The sequence below is a fragment of the Hoplias malabaricus genome, chromosome 3 (genome assembly GCF_029633855.1).
Source record: "Hoplias malabaricus isolate fHopMal1 chromosome 3, fHopMal1.hap1, whole genome shotgun sequence".
NCBI lineage: Eukaryota > Metazoa > Chordata > Actinopteri > Characiformes > Erythrinidae > Hoplias > Hoplias malabaricus.
The window spans coordinates 17,418,358-17,437,223 of record NC_089802.1 but is presented as its reverse complement, the minus strand read 5'-3'; the positions used below and the strand labels follow the sequence as shown (position 1 = coordinate 17,437,223).

Below are 18,866 nucleotides of genomic sequence, written 5' to 3'. Positions count from 1 at the left end.
CTTCAACCCCTCCCCCACATATTTCTAATATAATTAAGCGTTTTATCCACTTAGAAGGTAATAATGTCATACCTTTTTCACACCATTGACAGGTTTACTAACAGGTTACGAGGGCGCGTAGGACCTCGGCAGGGATATATATGAGCGTGGAGGGGCTGAGTGCCTTCCTGTTACGTGGTTGTGGGGGGAGTGTACGAGTTAAACGATGTAAACAAGAACGGGCAGACGGAGAGAGAGGGGGAGAGGGAAATCGAGATAACGTGGGCTTTGTCACATTAAACCACGGTGTCTTTATCCTACATGAGCCACAATTTTGAGTTTAGCCCTGGCTAAAGACGATGAATCACCCAGTGAGCGTCAAGGTGAATTTCCGAGGGAATGTGAAGAAGTTCCCGGTGGTGGATACGGAGAAGGCGCAGTGGGACACGGTGGAGGCCTGGGTGAGTACAGGCCCAGGATCAGACTATCTCTCTCACACACATAACAAAATAAAATGTATTCCCTCTATAAGAAGTCCATCTAACACACCCTCATCACTAGATATATCATTTCTAATGTTCATTAACTCTCTGAATGTTGTTCAGTCTTTTGAAATGCGACTGCGTCGTTATTGCCACTGGCCTCGGTCGCATTTGTCCGTTGACCTGTTTGTATTTGAACGCTCTCTGTACAGTGTTTTGGTTTGGTCTTCGCTTTTGTCACTTGTTCTCACTAACGTAATTTTCCCGTCTTGCCTCATTCCATTGATTCTCTTGTTGTCTTTAGATTAAAACGACTTTTGGATTATGCCATTTTCAAGTGAAGTATTTTGACGAGGACAACGAAGAGGTAAGGAGTGACATAGCTTAGCAGGTTCTGTACAGTGTGATTTGATTTTGATGCTTTAATATGATCTGATGAAGAGAAGAAATCAATACTGTGAGATTAGAATGCAGAAACTCTTAACTTTGTTCTCTTCGTTTCACAGATATCTATAAACAGTCAAGGTATGGATGTAGCATTTTTCCATTTTATGTGTCTCTCGGTAACATGTAGAAGCCATGTAGGTGACATATGTCAATAACACATGTGGACGCCAAAGTACATAGCACTACATACTCACATATTTACATGGCATTTTTCATAACTCAAAGGTGCTAATAGTTTACCAGTACAGAGTACACTGAACCGTTTGTGACTCTCTACATAAAATACATCAGTAAAGAGAGCTCTGAACAGGTAATTACAACATGTAACATGATATTAGTTGTGATTTTAGGGTAGGTTTTGAATGTGAAGGAGGAGCTGATGGTTGAATACGTGATGTGAGAAAACTGGGTCCTAATTAATGGTTAAATTCAGTAACGTGGGGCGACAAGACAATTAAATCGTAAGTGAGAATTATTAAGTTGTTGCTGCAAATAAAATATTAGGATTAGAGGTTATAGGCAGGGCTCTGGAGTTGTGGGATTTATGTAAATATTGCTTCCAAATTTTTTCATCTTCATATTTTTCACATTTGCATTTTTTCCATCAGATGAGTATATAGAGGCTTTGAAGGTAAGAACACCCATTTTACATTTTGATATGACCTCTTATGATCGGAATAATTTATAGCATATAATATTTAGTCAGGAGACCTAAAACCTGATTATGATTTTATCTTAATTTTCTCTTTAGAGTGCATTAAAGCAAGCCAACCAGCTTCACATGAATGTCTATAAGATGAAGGGCCAAGCTGAAGGTGGGGTTGTGAAGGCTGAAGTTAAAGAACTTAAAATTGATCCCAGACCAGCCCCACCATATCGAGCTAGAGTAAAAGTGGCAGACAAGGAGACACAAGTGACCCCCGAGCGGGACTCGGTAAGGCTTTGCTATGTCTATTAAGAGCACTTTTCTCCAATCTTATGTATGGGTCTTTGTTTTTAGAATAAGATATTTTTATTTTTATGTAATTTACCTATTGTCTAATGGCTATTCTTTATTTGTAGGTGGTTGTGAAAGAAAACAAAGTGACCAAAGGGGAGGAGGAGGCTGTCCCAGCATGGTTCAAATCTTACATGGACAGAGTATGCTTGCACATTGATGAATATATATATTGTTGTGTCTCTGATTTCCTTAAAAATGTAATCATTATCCAGTGTTAGATAAATAATATTATGAATATTACAATTAATAGTTTTTCTGTAACGTAAGGTAGTAGTTCATAAAGTAAGAATAGTTATGGTTGTGAAAACAACATGATGATCAAATATGACCATGAACAGCTTAACAGATCATAATAACTTGGCACAATAATGCATGACTTATCTTATGTCATATGATTTGCAGTTTTACAATGACTGAGCCATGTTCAGAGCTAATCTGGTTTTATTTATAGAGCATTTGTTTTATTGAACTGTGTGTTTAATTGTATAATTGTGTTGAGAACATTTGTATCCTCTTTCTTTGCAGTTCAAAGATCAGGTAGTGAGGGAAGTAGTGGACAGGATGTGTAGTGAATTTTCAGGCCAGTGCTGCACACACAGAGCCTCTGACCATCCCTCAGAGGAGCCAAGCACTTCTGGAACTCAAATGCCTACTGTCAGTTCCACAACACCAAGGACCTCAAACTCAACACCAAACTGCAGCAGCTGCAAGGGACCGGCCACCGGGGGAGGCTATCACTGCAGGTGAGTGAAGGTTAGGATAAAATATCAAGATATTTTTGTCTCTCAAGTTGTTTGTTTTAACCAGCGATTGTCACTCTGCTCTCATTCAATAATAAAATTTTATTTTTATTTGTCCAGTGTGTGTCCTTCTTGCATTTTGTGTGAGCCATGCAGTCACAAACATGACCCCAGCCACAACCTGAAGAGAACGAGGACACCTCTGTCTGTTCCAGAGCGTGGAGTAACTCCAGAACCCAGGCAAGTCCAGTTAAACTGTATTGCTCTGGAAATCTGTGGTTAGGGTTTAACTGTCCAGGGTACCAGTGTCAATTCCAGTGGCTTTTTAATGTACAAACCTAATTTCCAACACAGTTTTGACATGGGCAAATTGTAAATAAAAAGAAAATTCAATGATACATGCAGATCATTTTAAACCCTATATTTAAATGAAAACACTACCATGACAGCATTTCAAAGGTTAAATGTTGTAAGTATTTTGAAAAATATATGCCCATTCTTTATTTGATTCTAGCAGCACATTCCAAAAAAAGCAGAAATAAATAAATGTTTAACTGTCAGCTGATTAGGGCGACATGGTGGCGCAGCAGGTAGTGTCGCAGTCACACAGCTCCAGAGGCCTGGAGGTTGTGGGTTCGATTCCCGTTCCAGGGGACTGTGTGTGAGGAGTTGGTGTGTTCTCCCCGTGTTCGTGTGGGTTTCCTCCGGGTGCTCCGGTTTCCTCCCACAGTCCAAAAACACACGTTGGTAGGTGGATTGGCGACTTAAAGTGTCCGTAGGTGTGAATGTGTGTGGCTGTGTTGACCTGTGAAGGACTGGCGCCCCCTCCAGGGTGTATTCCTGCCTTGCGCCCAATGATTCCAGGTAGGCTCTGGACCCACCGCGACACTGAATTGGATAAGCGGTTACAGATAATGAATGAATGAATGTCAGCTCATTATTGACAAGATTGGGTTTAAAAAAAGAGCATTTCAGATAGGTCTTTCAGAAGTCTATGAAAGACTATGAACAATTTAATCACTTTTCCCAAAACCATTGTCTGTGATCACAGTTCATCACTGCACCCACAAATGCAAGTTAAAACGCTATCAAAAAGAAATAAAAACAAGGTTATTTTATCAAGACATAGCAAAACCACATTCTGCATGGATTACAACAGCATTTTTCTTTTAGTACAAAGGAGAAGTGTTAAACTCTTTTATACACATCAAAATTATTTGGTGCATTATGAAATTAAAAATAGTATAACTGCTACCTGAAATGTTAAACATTTTCCTTTCAAAACTACGGAGACTGGTCTCCTTAGCTCCCAAACATTTACAAAGCATTTTAAAAGAAGAGATGATGTAACACATCTTGTAAACATGTCCTTGACCATGGCTGGCATCAAATTAAACTTAGGCCTATATTTTGAAGAAAAAAATCCCCACAATTTCATCATTTGTAATGTGCACAGTGTGTTTGAACAATCTTGCTGATACCACAATATTGTCATACATGGACATTTATAAATGTATAAATCTGCCTGGATTAACAGTACAGATATGTATAACGTTTATTGTTGTAAATTTAATGATTGCATTTTGGAATGGAATATTTTGCACAGTAACCCAGGCATATAATTCAAATGTAATTCAAATAAATGTCTGTCATCCTGATATTTAAGCAATTATCTGCTGGACCTGCTATGACCATAACATCATTATAGGTTCATATATTTTTGTGCTCCTTTTGACTTCTCAGTTGCATAAGAATAGTGTTTTATTTGAGGTGTGTTTTTTTTTGTTTTTGTTTTTTTTTTAAACTTCCAGGTTCTTGAGGCGTGGGGATAGAACTGTGCGTAAGGCTGAGAGACAGCGTCTGAAAGCTGAGCGCAGACAGCTGAAGGCTGAGGTGAAGGAAATCAAGAAGAAACTGAGGCTGGAGAAGAGGGGTCTGCTGTGGAGTGGAGCCACCAATGGCGCTAGCAGCACGGGTCTTGGCCCTGCCTCTGTCCCTGCTCCTGCCCCTGCTCCTGGTCCAGTTCCAGCTCCGGGCCCAGACCCTCAGGCCTCCAGTCCAGAGTAAGGGCCATAGTGAGAGGGGTCAGGGCTGGGTGACCTACATACCCAGCCCAGAACAGTCTTTATCAAGATTATCTCATTGTCTGTTATAGTTGCGTTTATCGCTGGCAAGTGGACGGAACTACCTCAAATGCACCTGCTGCCTTTATTGTATAGCGCTTTTTTTAAAACACATTTTTTTGCTTTGAGCTTCAAGAGAAAGACAGAAGCTGAATCAAAGCTGTACTCACAATGCTCTGTGCACTCAAACCAGGGGTCCCAAGGTCTCCTGCTCCACCTTGGTGCCCACAATGACTGCCTTGTTTCTGGATGAGAATCTACCAGACGGCACATGTCTGGAGCCTGGCACCAAGTTCATCAAGCACTGGAAGATGAGGAATACTGGCAACATCAGCTGGACCTCAGAGACCAAGGTATTACATACTTGCCTTTAGTTCAATCATGTAGTAAAAGTGTTGTGTTATATGGTAGCTTGTGAGGTAAAATAGAGGTTGTTATTTTACATTGTACCTTGAAAAAAAGTGCCTGTGTCTATATGTCTTTGCTTGTGTTATGTTTGTGTGTGGGCTGTGTATTTCTCGTTGTAGTTGAAATTCATGTGGGGAAACCTGGCCCTGGAGTCACGGGACCAGAAGGAGGTGGCAGTGCCCTTCCTGAAGCCAGGAGAGGTTGGTGTGGTGACTGTAGCTTTTGTGGCACCAATCCTGGAAGGCACCTACACCTCCCACTGGCGCCTGGCACACTGTGGAGTGCAGTTTGGCCCACGAGTGTGGTGCAGCATCGTGGTGGTGCCTAGTTCAGGCCAGAAACCCAGTTCCCATTGTAGCAAATCACTGGTGAGTAGGTGCCATTTATTTGTCTAATATACAATGTAGTTTACATGTGGTCAATGATTTTTTTTTTTTTTTGTTTTTTTTGTTATTCCTCCAGTTTTTTTATGGACATTCTGTTTATACAGAGTGTCTCAAAACTAAGGAAAGACACACACAAAAGTCATCCATATTTAGACACAAACTGTAGGGAATGGGCAAAACCTGTCAGGCCATGGTTTACCACTTCTACCCCAATTGGATCTAGGTCTTATATGTGGGTTTCCTAACATTTTGCTTCTTTATTTTTGAGTCTGTACTTTTAGGTATCATGCATATTGTGGACCACTGTCATAAACACACATTTTAAGGTGTAAGTGTTTTTTTTTACTCAGTCTGATATCATGTTTATCTTTTATACAGATAAATAAGCCCAATCTTTTAGGAATGGATGGCATGGGCTGGTCTGGCTCCAGAGATTGTGAGACTCAGGTGTCCTCCAGCTGTCAGAGAGAGTACTATATTCCTTCCGTAGACCTGCTCACAGCACAGGTATTTATAAATTAACAGCTTGGGACTTATTCAAGTGGTATATGGGAATTGAAAGCTATAAGCAGTTTTGTCTTTTTTATTTTAAAGGATCTACTGTCCTTTGAGCTCCTGGATATTAATATTGTTCAAGAGTTGGAGAAAGTCCCAGCTAACACTCCTGTTGGTAAGGTGGTGGTGGGGAGTGTTTAAGTTGTTTGCTATTGTTTTGTATTGCCAGAATGAAACACTATTGTTTAGTTTCATAAGTGTAGGTGTTTTTTTTATTTTGTGCAATGTGGTTAAATGGTCTCACACTTTTTTGTCTTAAACAAAGGCAAAGAATACCCCACCAAAATCCCCCAAATTTCTTCCATTGTTGCTACGGTTGTTAGAAAGCATGTGACAATCACGCAACCTTCAGAGAGTCTTAATTACGATTACGGATACTTCAATGTGAAACTGAAATTTTTACACAACCAGTTAGGCCCAGTACTGGGCTGCAGCATCTGGTGGAAAATACCTAAAACTGGAATGACAAATGAAAGATGATCTCAATTTTTTATTTCTCTGCCAGATATGACCCCATGCATGTCCCCAGTCCCTCATTTTGGACCTGTATTTGGAAAGCATGGATTGGGATTATTAAAGGAGGACACTAAACACAAAAACACAGGAATGAAAAAACTCCAAGGTAATGCTGTATTCTGTATATTATGCTGTAAACAAACCTCAGAGGAACTGCTTGATGGGTGTGAGCAAGTGTAGATATGTGATACAGACTTACATGTCAAGCAAAAAGGTGTATTTGTTTAGCTGAATCTGTGTAAGTGAACACTTTGTTCCGGTGGAAATTGAACTCAAGTACCCTATCCATTAGGGTAGTTTAAAGTTTAACACAGTCTTTAAATATGGTTCTTTCCTGTTTAAAACAGAGCTTTCCACAGCAGTGAAACTTGGTGAGGGGTTATTCCATAATGCAAGATTTTTCAGTTTTGCCAGAAAACTTAAGCCCAAAGTCAAGTCAAGTTGTATAGCAGCACACCTGAGGGAGATTCCTATTGGACAGTCCTCAATTTTGGGCTTATGTTAGCTGACTAAGAGAAATCCTGATTTGTGGAACACCCACCCTCCCCCACCCATCCAAACCCCCAAAAGTCTACTATTCTTGGGTGCTACATTATGTTTACACAAATTACTTAAATTACAAATGATCTTATGTTTATGGAATTTTAACAGCAAATATACTTAAGTATAAGGCAAGGCAAGGCAAGGCAAGGCAAGTTTATTTATAGAGCACCTTTCATACAGAAGCAATTCAAAGTGCTTTACAGAAAAAGAAATTACATTAAAAGCCAGAGTAAAATCATAAATTCCAATAAGACAATTACATAAAAAGAGTAAAATGATTAAAATGATTAAAACAATTTAAAATGACAATAAATGAAAAGAAATAAAAGAAATAAAATGCCGTTACAGAAAAGTGCAGAATATTTTAAACTGAGCTGTAAGCCTGCTCAAACAGGAGTGTTTTAAGTCTTGATTTAAATGTGTCTAACGTTGGGGCACTTCTAATATTCTCAGACAGCTGGTTCCATTTAAAAGTGGCATAGTAGCTAAACGCTGCCTCTCCATGTTTAGTTTTGACCCGAGGCAGGACTAACTGACTAGTTCCTAAAGATCTGAGATCTCTGCTCGGCTCATATCTCTGTAGCAGATCTGATAAATACACTGGTCCTACCCCATTTAAACATTTATAAACCAGTAATAACACCTTAAAGTCTATTCTGTAACAGACTGGTATCCAGTGTAAGGATTTGAGGATGGGGGTGATATGATCTCTTCTCTTGCTCCGAGTGAGAACTCTGGCAGCTGCATTTTGAATCAGCTGAAGATGTTTAATGGTCTTTTTTGGAAGTCCAGCTAAGAGACCATTACAGTAATCAATCCTGCTAGAAATAAAAGCATGGATAAGTTTCTCCAGGTCTGGATTAGTCAGAAAATCTCTAATCTTACTGATGTTCTTAAGATGGTAAAATGCTGATCTAGTAACCGCTTTAATATGACTACTAAAACTGAGATCTGAGTCCATTAATACACCAAGGTTGCGAGCCAGTTCTTTAGATTTGATGGCTCTCGAGTCCAGATACGTAGCCAATCTTTGTCTCTCAGTGCTATTCCCAAATAGTATAATCTCAGTTTTATCTTTATTCAGCTGCAGAAAATTGTGTCCCATCCAGTTTGTGATGTGTTCAAGGCACTTGCTTAATAAGTCAACTGGGCCAGAGTCGTTTGGGGACAGGGCCATGTAAATCTGAGTATCATCTGCATAGCTGTGATAGGACAGCCCATAGTCCTGTAGAATCTGGCCAAGAGGAAGCATATATAAATTAAATAAAAGTGGACCAAGAATAGAGCCCTGGGGGACACCACAGGTTACTGGCATGTTCTCTGAAATATTATTTTCTATTTCTACAAAGTAGTTCCTGCCTTCCAGGTAAGAAATGAACCACTTCAGGACTGTTCCTGAGAGTCCAACCCAGTTTGCGAGTCTATCTATAAGAATCTTATGGTCAATGGTATCAAAGGCAGCACTAAGGTCAAGAAGTAATAGAAGAGATACCTTTCCAGCCTCTGTATTTAAGCGGATGTCATTAATTACCTTGATTAGAGCAGTCTCAGTGCTGTGATTAGACCGGAACCCAGACTGGAATTTGTCTAGGCTACTGTTAATGGACAAGAAACTAGTGATTTGCCTGAAAACTATTTTCTCAATGATTTTGCCAATGAACGGTAAATTAGAAATTGGCCTGTAGTTACTTATCTGAGAAGATTCTAAATTGTTCTTTTTTAGAAGAGGCTTTACAACTGCAGTTTTTAGTGAGCTCGGAAAAACCCCCGACATGAGTGAGGTGTTTACAATGTGGAGTATGTCTAGTGCTATAGTGTGAAACACACTCTTTAAAAAATTGGTTGGTAGTGTGTCAAGACTGCAAGTGGATGATTTGAGATGATTAACTGTGTCAATTAAAATATTACTATCAACAGTACTGAACTCTGACATTTTAACTAAGGAGTTTTTATGAGGTGATGGAGAGGGTACAGACTCATTGTTGGATATAGATGTACTAATCGCTTGTCTGATATTCTGGATTTTAGTGTTGAAAAAGAATGCAAACTCATTACATCTCTCAGTTGATACTAATTCAGGGGCCATCGGTGTGGGTGAGTTAGTAAGTCTGTCGACCACGGTGAAGAGGATTTTGCTGTTGTTAGTGTTATTGTTGATGATGCTAGAGAAATAGGATTGTCGTGTTTTGCATATTGTCGCGTTGTATTGACGTAGCCTATCTTTGTAGATTTCTTTGTGAATATGAAGACTTGTTTTACGCCATCTGCGTTCTGCCTTGCGACACTCCCTCTTTTGGATTTGAACAACAGAAGCATTTCTCCATGGTGCTTTCTGTTTGCAAGACATGGCCTTCATTTTAACTGGCGCAATCTCATCCATTACACTGACAATTTTTGTATTAAAACTATTCAGGAGATCATCAACAGAGTTGGATCGTTCACATGGTGTAGTGCACATTTTACTCATAAAAAGTGTAGCTGTGCAGTCCTTTATAATCCTTTTCTTGACACAAACTCTTCTATCTCTGATGACTGGTGAGGCCCACATATCAAAGAACACACAGTAGTGATCTGACAGTGCGACGTCCTTCACAGTCTCTGATATGTTGAGACTCTTTGAGATAACAATATCCAGCGTGTGACCATGACAATGAGTACTCCCTGTAACATGCTGTGAAAGGCCAAAAGAGTCCAATATGGCAAGTAGTTCCTTGGCAAAACAGTCCTTGGGATTGTCGATATGTATGTTAAAGTCACCAGCAATAACAAAATGGTCAAAGTCTGTAGAAATAAAGGACAGCATCTCTGTAAATTCATCAATAAAATTAGCACTGTACTTCGGAGGCCTGTAGACAGTTACTAGTAATATATGTGGTGTCCCTTTCAGAACTACACAGAGATTCTCAAATGTTGTGAAGTCACCAAATGATAACTGCTTGCACTGAAAAGAACCATGGAACAAAGCAGCTAGACCTCCACCTTTTCTGCTGGCACGAGATGCATTTAAAAAATGAAAATCTGGAGGAGCCGACTCCAATAAAACAGTTGCAGCACTACATTCATTTAGCCAAGTCTCAGTTAAAAGTATAAAATCAAGCCCATGTGCTGTAATAAAATCGTTAATTAAGTGTGATTTGTTTGTGAGAGATCTGATATTTAGAAGAGCTAACTTAGTAACTCGTGCACTTTGCCACAGAATCTCTGTCTCACATTTTATATGCTGTAGATTGGCTACATTCACAGAATCTGACCTGAACTCTCTGTTCTTTCTCTCTCTGATAAGTACTGGAATGGGAGAGATTACAGGCATCAAAGGTCCAAGCTTGTTTTGAAAACATGTACTGCTGACATCATCACTGCAGCAGCCAGGACCTGAAAAACATCACTTTTCTTTGCCCTTATCAGCTGACGAAGCTGTGTGAAGCTCCTGCTGGCGATGGGGCCGTGAGCGAAGCTGCCTTTCCGGGGGTTGAGGAGCTTGTCTTTTCCGTTGAGGTGCTCTAGGTGGTGATGGAGTGTGATTATTCTTAGGGGACAGTCTGGGGGACTGCAGTGGGGACGTGGCAGTAGATGATGGTGGAGTAGAAGCTGGGGTGGTTCTTCTTTGCACCTGAGGGCTGGCTGACAGGGAAAGTGACAGCCTTGTCCCAGCCGAAACCAGCTTCTCCATGGCTGCTGGGAGGTTCAGGTGGGGTGATGTGGGGGGGGAAATAGAGGACATGGAGGATTCCTCTTGGGGATTTGGTGTCTCTGGCAGTTGATAGAGTTGGTCATTGCCACTCATGTCCAGTGTCTGCTGCTCCCTCAGGTCGTCCTCAGTGGAGAGAGGATGTTCTGGCTGTGACATGGTGTCATCAGCTTGTACAGGAGAGTTCCTGGATGTTGATGCTGACGTGCCACCCCCAAGAGAAGTAGATAGATTGCACACTGAGAAAATGAGATTGTCTGTCAGAAGTTTAACACCCCTCTTGTTTGTGTGCAGTCCATCTCTCCTAAAAAGTTCTCTCTTCCCAAAAAACAAGTTAAAATTGTCAATGAAGTTCAGTCCATTTGACCTGCATCTGTTCTGTAGCCAGGTGTTTAATCCCAGTAACCTTGAGAACATATTGGTGCCTCCTGCAGGTAGAGGTCCACTGATGAAAAATTGTATGTTGAACCTACTGAGTGTGTTAATGAGGTCATTAAAGTCTCTTTTTAAAACTTCAGACTCCTGCTTGATAGTGTCATTCTTTCCAACGTGTACAATAATCCTCTTCACATTGGTGTACTCAGCCAGTACAGCTGGAAACTTTGCAGTAAGTTCAGGCACGGTGATGTTTGGCTCGCATCTCACTATGAGTTTTGGGTTTGTTACCCCATTAACAGTGTCATCTCCAAAGATCAGGGTGTCTGCAGTAGGTTTGTTAGAGTTTTGAGACTGACTGACACTTCTGGCACTTTCTGTGATGTGTTCACTGCGTTTGTGATTCTCACGAAGGGCATGCAGTGGTTCAAATCTGTTTTTCAGCTGAAGTGAATAAGACCGGTTTTCTGGTTTGGGTCTGTGCTGTGCTCTCTCAGCAGCAGTGTTAGGTTTAGCAGCTGAAATTCCTGGACCAGCTGTGGTACCAGGAGTAGAAGATGAGACTACAGAGCTATACAAAGCACGGCGCTTGGGTCTAGCTTCAATCTGCACCCATTGCCCGTCTCTAGTTGTACTCACAGCAGTGTTGCCATTTACTCGATCCTCAGGTCTAGATCTGTGTCCCTCCACTGTCCGCTGCTCCGTTAGGTCCTCAGCCCGCTGTCTGCTGCCCGTACTCCCACTCACTGTTACTCCTCGCGCAGGTCCGACATGCCAGTCCTTAAACTCTGATAACAGGTTCCGAAAATCCCTTTCCAAAGCTGACATTCTCTGTAGAAGTCCGTAGCAATTCTGACAGCACATGTGTTGAACAAAATGAAGAGGCATTTCACAAGTTTCTTCTACTGTAGCCTGATGAAATATCCTGGTTGTTGGAACAGTCCTGGTTCCTAGAGCAATCGCACTACTTTAAAAAGTATCAAAAGCAGAAAATATCCAGTTTTGGCTTCGTAGTGCTGCTGATTTGTGTATATTTAAAAGCTCAGATACTCTATCACAGGAAAAACAAGTCGGTTTTGAAAAAATAAAAGGAAAGAAATAGAAGATAGCAGAGCTAAGCAACAAAGCGTCTGAACGGCAAGGAAGCAGGAAGCAGGAAATAACTATATCTATATATAACTATAACTATATAATAACTATAACCTTCAAAGATAAGTCCAGTTGTGAGCAGTCTTATACTATAAATTTGATTTGGTGCTTTGCTATAGGTATAAATAGACAAGGTGTAATACCTGTTTATGTGCTTTTGTGTAGTAGTACAACCTCAGAGACACACAGAGAACATAGATGCTCAGGCCCACGACGAGGGGGATGATGACATCAGTGGGACCCAGTTTGTTTGTGAAACTGTCATTAGGTCCCTCACTCTGGAGGAAGAGCCTGAGCACAAACCTCGACGTCGGGCTCGAGCCAGACACGGCAGACCTGAGGGTGAGGGCACTGTGTCTGGGCTGCTTAGTCCTGTCAGAGTATTTTGACTTGTCATTTTGTATTTATGGTTTTACTTCCCTTTGTTTGCATGGTCACACTTTGTCCTCTTGTGTTGTCTTTTTTATTTATTTATTTACCCCCCCCCCTTCATCCTGGAGGAACGTTGCGTCACTTCATGTCCTTTTTATGGTTAAAACAGCCATAAAACTTCTTGATTTGACTTGACCTCCATACATATCTTGTCTTAAAATATTTTAAGTAAACACCTTTTATGCTGTCTTAAAATATTTTAAGTAAACACCTTTTATGCTGTCAGAATAATGTTTTGACTTTTTTACAGTCCATGAGCCTGCTCCTTTTAATGAGAGGTCCTTGATGGAGAGGATTGACCGACCTCTTCTGCCAGTCATTAAGAGGCCAGAAGCTCCACCTCCTGTCCAACCACCAGCTATATTGGAAGAGCCTGTTATCCCAGGTGAAAAATTTATTTTTATATATGTGTGTGCATAGGTCATGCACTTTTTAAAACAAGGATATAGTTTCATTGATGCAAGTATGGTGCTAGTTATGGAGCATTTTGTTAAATGTGAATGAGCGTATGAGGTACGTGAATGTACCTCTTATATGTGAGTAATGGAGGTGCTTTGCATGTACAAATGTGAATGAATTTTAAAATCTGTCATAAAATTGCATGATGAGTCTTGTTTGTTAGCTTTTATAGATATCTACTATCATTATCCTTATTTGTACGACCTTAATTCCAAATTCAAAGCCTCAAATTCAAAATGGGTGAATATTTGTTAAAAAAAAACAAAGTTCATCTGTTTGAACATTAAATATCTTGTCTTTGTAGTGTATTCAATTGAATATAGGTTGAAAAGGATTTGCAATCATTGTATTCTGCTTTTATTTATGTTTTGCACAACGTCCCAACTTCATTGGAATTGAGGTTGTAGAATTGGTGAAAAGAACATTCATTTAAGTCCAGTTTTTTTAAGGTCCTAAAACTGCACTTTCTGTTTTGCAGGCTTTTCAGAATTGATTGGTTCTAATGAAAACCTTTACACTGATCCTGCTGCGATGGATGAAGAGGATGGGAAAAAGGAGGACCAGGATAAAGAGGAAGAGGCTGGAGAGTGGGATGAGGTGAGCAGTCAGGCATCCTCTGCTTCATCAGAGGAATACATTGTTGTCTTGCCAGACTGCTTTGATACCTCCAAACCACTGGCAGATTCCATGTACAGTTCAGCCATATCCCAGTCTGGGACATCCTGCCCTGCAGAGCCTGACAGAGCCCTGGACCAAACCAGTGTGGAAGCAGAGACATCAGAACCAGCAGCCTCCATCCAAAACAGTGTTAACAGGCTGCTGTGTACGTCTCAAATTCTCAGCACACCTGCCCTCATTCCTGAGGTTATTCCTGCACCCATCTCTTTGTCACCACCTCCAGTTCTCCATACACACAGGTCAGAATCCTAATAAAAAGCTTATTTATTAGTCATATTTATTGTATACATGGTGAAATAAATAATATAGGCTAAAATGCTACACATGTATGATATTATCATTGTCTGTTTGTGCATTTTATTTTGTCAGGTCTATCAAAGGTTTTGAGACAGAGAATCAGCAACAAGGATTTGAAAAGAAAAGCTCATGTACACCTGAGGACAGCCCAGATGGTGAGTGACGGTGAACTGTGTGTTTGTTTGGAGGGGGGGGGCATTTTTGTCCCTTTCTAATTTACTACATCATTTGAACATAGCAGCTGTCTGATGAATGAACCTGTAGAAATGCTCCAAAATTACTTTAACATCTTTTTGCAAGAAAATTAATTGAAATCGACATTCAGAACTTCTAATCTTGTCTATATCGATTATTTGTATTATGTTTTGTCCCCACTGTGTGTTCATGTACTGTCCCTTTTTAAAACCATGCTACCAAGCTGTAGTGAAGTGACTCTGCCCCTATTTGCCACAAGGAAGCAACCTAAACACAGAGGCCGACCAAGTGACTCGAGCAGCACGTACCAAAGAAAAACACATCGTCTGTGGTTTGGACGTGCTGTGTTTTGACAATAATTAAGATGACACTGAACAAAAAGAAGTCAAATGTAAACGCTGAGAAAAAAGTTTCATTGACCAAAAAACAATTTTTTTATCTGTAACCGCTTATCCAATTTAGGGTCGCGTGGGGTCCAGAGCCTACCTGGAATCATCGGGCGCAAGGCGGGAATACACCCTGGAGGGGACGCCAGTCCTTCACAGGGCAACACAGACACACACACACATTCACTCACACACTCACACCTACGGACACTTTCGAGTCGCCAATCCACCTGCATCGTTTGTTTTTGGACTGTGGGAGGAAACCGGAGCACCCGGAGGAAACCCACGCGGACACGGGGAGAACACACCAACTCCTCACAGACAGTCACCCGGAGCTGGAATCGAACCCACAACCTCCAGGCCCCTGGAGCTGTGTGACTGCGACACTACCTGCTGCGCCACCGTGCCGCCCCCAAAGTACAATCACACACCAAATATAAACAGTGTTCCGAAAACGAGAGGAACAAGCTTCCACTGACTTTAGAGAAAAAATATTCCATATTTAATACTGAAGCATATTTACAGTACAAGCCTCGTCACTGAACTATGAGGGTCAAAAATACAAAATAAAATGATTGTTCATTAGTTGTAATCGTGGTAAAATGTACAGTAAATCTTGATATAGATTTGTGCTCTTATCACACTAATGCTATTATTTCCTAGCTTTTTTGGAAGGGAGATAAAAATGAAATGTGTAGAGTATTATGGATGGCAAACTGGTTAGAGGTAACATTTCAGATTGAGTAGTTTTAATTATATTTTTATTAGAATCTCTTAATTTAGAGTTTTTAGGAAGAACAATAACATCAAACACAATGAAACTGAGAGCGTGTAGCTCATGGCTCAGACAATAAAACATCTGCATAATCCAGCGTCAACAACTTTATAGGAGATAAATGTGTGGATTAAGCCAGGCATGAGGGGAAAAAGCCTGAAAAAAAGAGACAGTAAGAGTGTGACTTATGAGATTTAATTTGTATTTTAGCATAAAATAATGTAATCTTGGTTATTAATTTGGTGATTTCCCCAATATTTTCTTACAGCAAAATCTAATGTTAAATTCTTTAAAAATAGTTTTAAGCAAGGGATCACAAATGTCTACTTGACAGGCATAACCAAATGTACTTTACCCAAATTCTGACATTTGAAAAATAAGTAAATAAATAGATTATGTATTTATTTATTTATTTTTGTTCTATGTGTGGTGATTATAGGTCTTACGACACACATGGAAGCCCCTGTCACTGCCTGTGACACATGCAGCACTGAAGATCCCAGGTAAAAATCTTTACCATGGCAACATATTGTATATGTGCACTGATTCTCCATTCCAGGTGTTCTTGTTCAAATATAAAGGGAACATTTAATAGAAAACTGAATTTTCCTTTATGTTGTAGTGTGTCATAATTTCAAATCCTCTCCTTCACTTCAGTTTGTACAGTATGTGAAGTTTATATATGCTTACTATGCTACAAAAACAGAAATTTGGATTTTTTTTTTCTCTGACGTCTCAAAAGCTAACATATATTTAGCATATGTTTGTAAAAAGAGGCAAGATATGGACCCTTTTCACAAATTACATATATGATTATTAAACTTCACTTTAAGTTTCAGTGTTTGTATGTAACTTTCATTTTGTTTTTTATTTGAAGATTTAAGTTTAAAAGTTTTACATAATTTATGAATGAGTATTTTGGTAGCTTATTAAATGTTTCTAGAATGTAAACCGAAATTTAATTTCTGACCCACTTCTTGTAAAATATGTCAGATTTTAGGGAAATATGATTCGATTGTCTTACTTATACAACCCCTTATAGCATTTTTAAATTTGTATATTTTTGGTAAACTAGCTCATTTAGTGCTCTATATATTAGACTCTGTCTAAAACATTTTAAAACAATGGCTATTAAAGGGAAGCATGTGTAAGTATATTTTGTGCTGTTTCTGTGGTTAACCATAAGTCTCTTGAAAAACAGGAATAGAGGTATAAATTAAATAAATGGGTAAAACACATCAAATTGATATGTTGTTTGCTTTATGTTGTTAACTGCTGTGTTTTAAAGATAACTAGGACCTATATTACATTAGCAAAAAAAGACTAAAATGTCTTCTGCAAAAGATATAACTGGAGAGACTTGTTTTTCCATGTAGGCTGCGTCATGGAGGCCTCACTGATGGACTGGTGAAGGGGGCGCTCTCAGTGGCTGCATCTGCGTACAAAGCTCTCTTCACAGGACAGAGCAGCTCCGCACAGGTGCTTACATTCACACTGCAGCATGAGTCACACCTGCTGTTGATTCCGCCTTATTTCACACCCTCATGTCCAGGAATTATTGCCTGCTTAGTCATTTTAGGCTGCAAGGGTACTCTTCAGTGTCTTGTCATGTACCACTCTTTGGCATCTGCACAAACAGATCATCGATGTCGTCAGTGAGCTGGTGCCATCAGTAGAGATCTGTTTCTACCTATAGCACAGTATCCAATCCCATGCATAGTGTAAACATTTTTCCTACTGTTTACTACTTGAGTTTTTAGTCAGTACTGATATGGGTCTGAGCAATATTTATGCATGGTTTACAGTAAATTTAAACGCCCTCTGTCAGGTGAGTCATGTTACTCCTACACTGTCCCAAACAACACTGAAGAAACCTCTTAAATATAGCTATAGTAATGTATGTAGTAATGTAGCTTTTAGATCATTCCATTAACCAAAGCTGTGTTTGCTTTTGGTTGTTTTCCTAGCACAAGTGGAACGCAGACTCTGGAATCTGTGCTTATGTTTGGACTTTGATCTGTTTTCTTTGTTTTTTTTTCTCTTCTTCCCACAGCGACCCAATGCGGACCCAGCATGTGAAGAAGCCTCAATGATTGCTGTTCTTCATGAAATGGGCTTCAGTGACAAGCTGCTAAACCAGAGACTGCTGAGGAAGCATCAGTACAACCTGCTGGATGTGGTCAATGAGCTTGTGCAGATGACAGACAACGAGTGGTACATGACAAGACATTGAAGAGCACCATGACTGCCTTCTTCTCCATAACTATAGTAACCTCGATGAAACTGATGTAGGATGCGTTTGTAATACATTGAAGCTGGGATGTCATTCGCTTTGAATATTAGCTCAAATATGTTGTCAGCGTTTGTGGCATTTTTTTTTTAGGCACAGATTGGACTGAAACGAGCACTGATGCCACACTTAGCTGACAGTTCAATCAGCCGAGCGATTACTCAATTGTATTGTTTTCTGTTGTATATTGTAGGACATTATGAATGGGAAAGCTAAGTAATGGGTTTATTTATCTGATCTATTTTCTTTAAAGATAGTAAAGTTCTAACACAGAAACTTCTATTGAAGGCTTTAATGTGCTCAGTAAATACGATGAGATGCAAAGACCTGAGAGAGCGGGAGATTGTCTTGAATGCATTCATTGGTATGGCTGCTTTTTAGAAACGTTCACATTTGAAAGGCTGATGTAAGATATGTAAGAACACCTTCAGTATGTTGATTGCTCTTTGTCACAGTGACCTCTATAATCTCCTATTCTGAATCACATTCGTTGCCGTAATGCTTAACCATATGACACTAAGGTGTTGGTTTTTCCAACTATAGGAATGTGCAATGAGTTTTTGAATCATGCTTAATATAGCCAGTGATTGGTCAAGGTTTTGCTAGGCACCAATTGTTGGTTGTCTTCTGTGTACTAACAGTGTGATCTTGGAGCTAATGGCTTAAGTGAACGTGGCTCTTGGTGTCCAATACAGCAAATAAAACATTCCATATAAATCAATAATGTGATCTTTTTCATTTTTATTTTTAATTTTTGTGCTGTTATAGATAAGGTGTGTGTGTTTTTGTATTTTTGTTAGTTCTTAGCAGACATGTTAAAGAAATTTCATTACATTAAAGGGGTGAATACCTTTTTCTTTTCTATCTTTTTTCTTTCTTTTTTTGATTGCGTGAGAGTTTGCTGAGTAAAGTGTTTTTGGCCTGAAGTCAGCTTCCCCCTTTTGGAAGACAGGAAATAGACTT

The 18,866-nt window shown here is 39.8% G+C and overlaps 1 protein-coding gene across 4 annotated transcripts; it reads left to right on the top strand.

Annotated features, from left to right (window-relative positions):
* The first annotated feature begins 50 nt into the window (after positions 1–50).
* Positions 51–18,692, top strand: nbr1a (NBR1 autophagy cargo receptor a). Of its 4 annotated transcripts, none has more exons than XM_066665897.1 (21): positions 51–440; positions 766–828; positions 968–986; positions 1,517–1,539; positions 1,660–1,842; positions 1,971–2,048; positions 2,434–2,651; positions 2,769–2,888; positions 4,460–4,711; positions 4,965–5,124; positions 5,299–5,547; positions 5,944–6,072; positions 6,160–6,235; positions 6,626–6,742; positions 12,560–12,733; positions 13,074–13,208; positions 13,761–14,199; positions 14,330–14,412; positions 16,053–16,116; positions 16,990–17,092; positions 17,667–18,692. In XM_066665897.1, exons 1-21 carry the CDS (start codon positions 339–341, stop codon positions 17,844–17,846), a joined length of 2,967 nt encoding a protein of 988 aa, XP_066521994.1. In that variant the 5' UTR covers positions 51–338; the 3' UTR covers positions 17,847–18,692. The 4 variants fall into 4 exon arrangements, with proteins under 4 accessions (XP_066521994.1, XP_066521993.1, XP_066521995.1 ...); XM_066665896.1 differs by having other exon boundaries at positions 55–440; positions 12,557–12,733; positions 17,667–18,691; XM_066665898.1 differs by lacking the exon at positions 968–986 and having other exon boundaries at positions 420–440; positions 12,557–12,733; positions 17,667–18,689.
* The last annotated feature ends 174 nt before the right edge of the window (positions 18,693–18,866 follow it).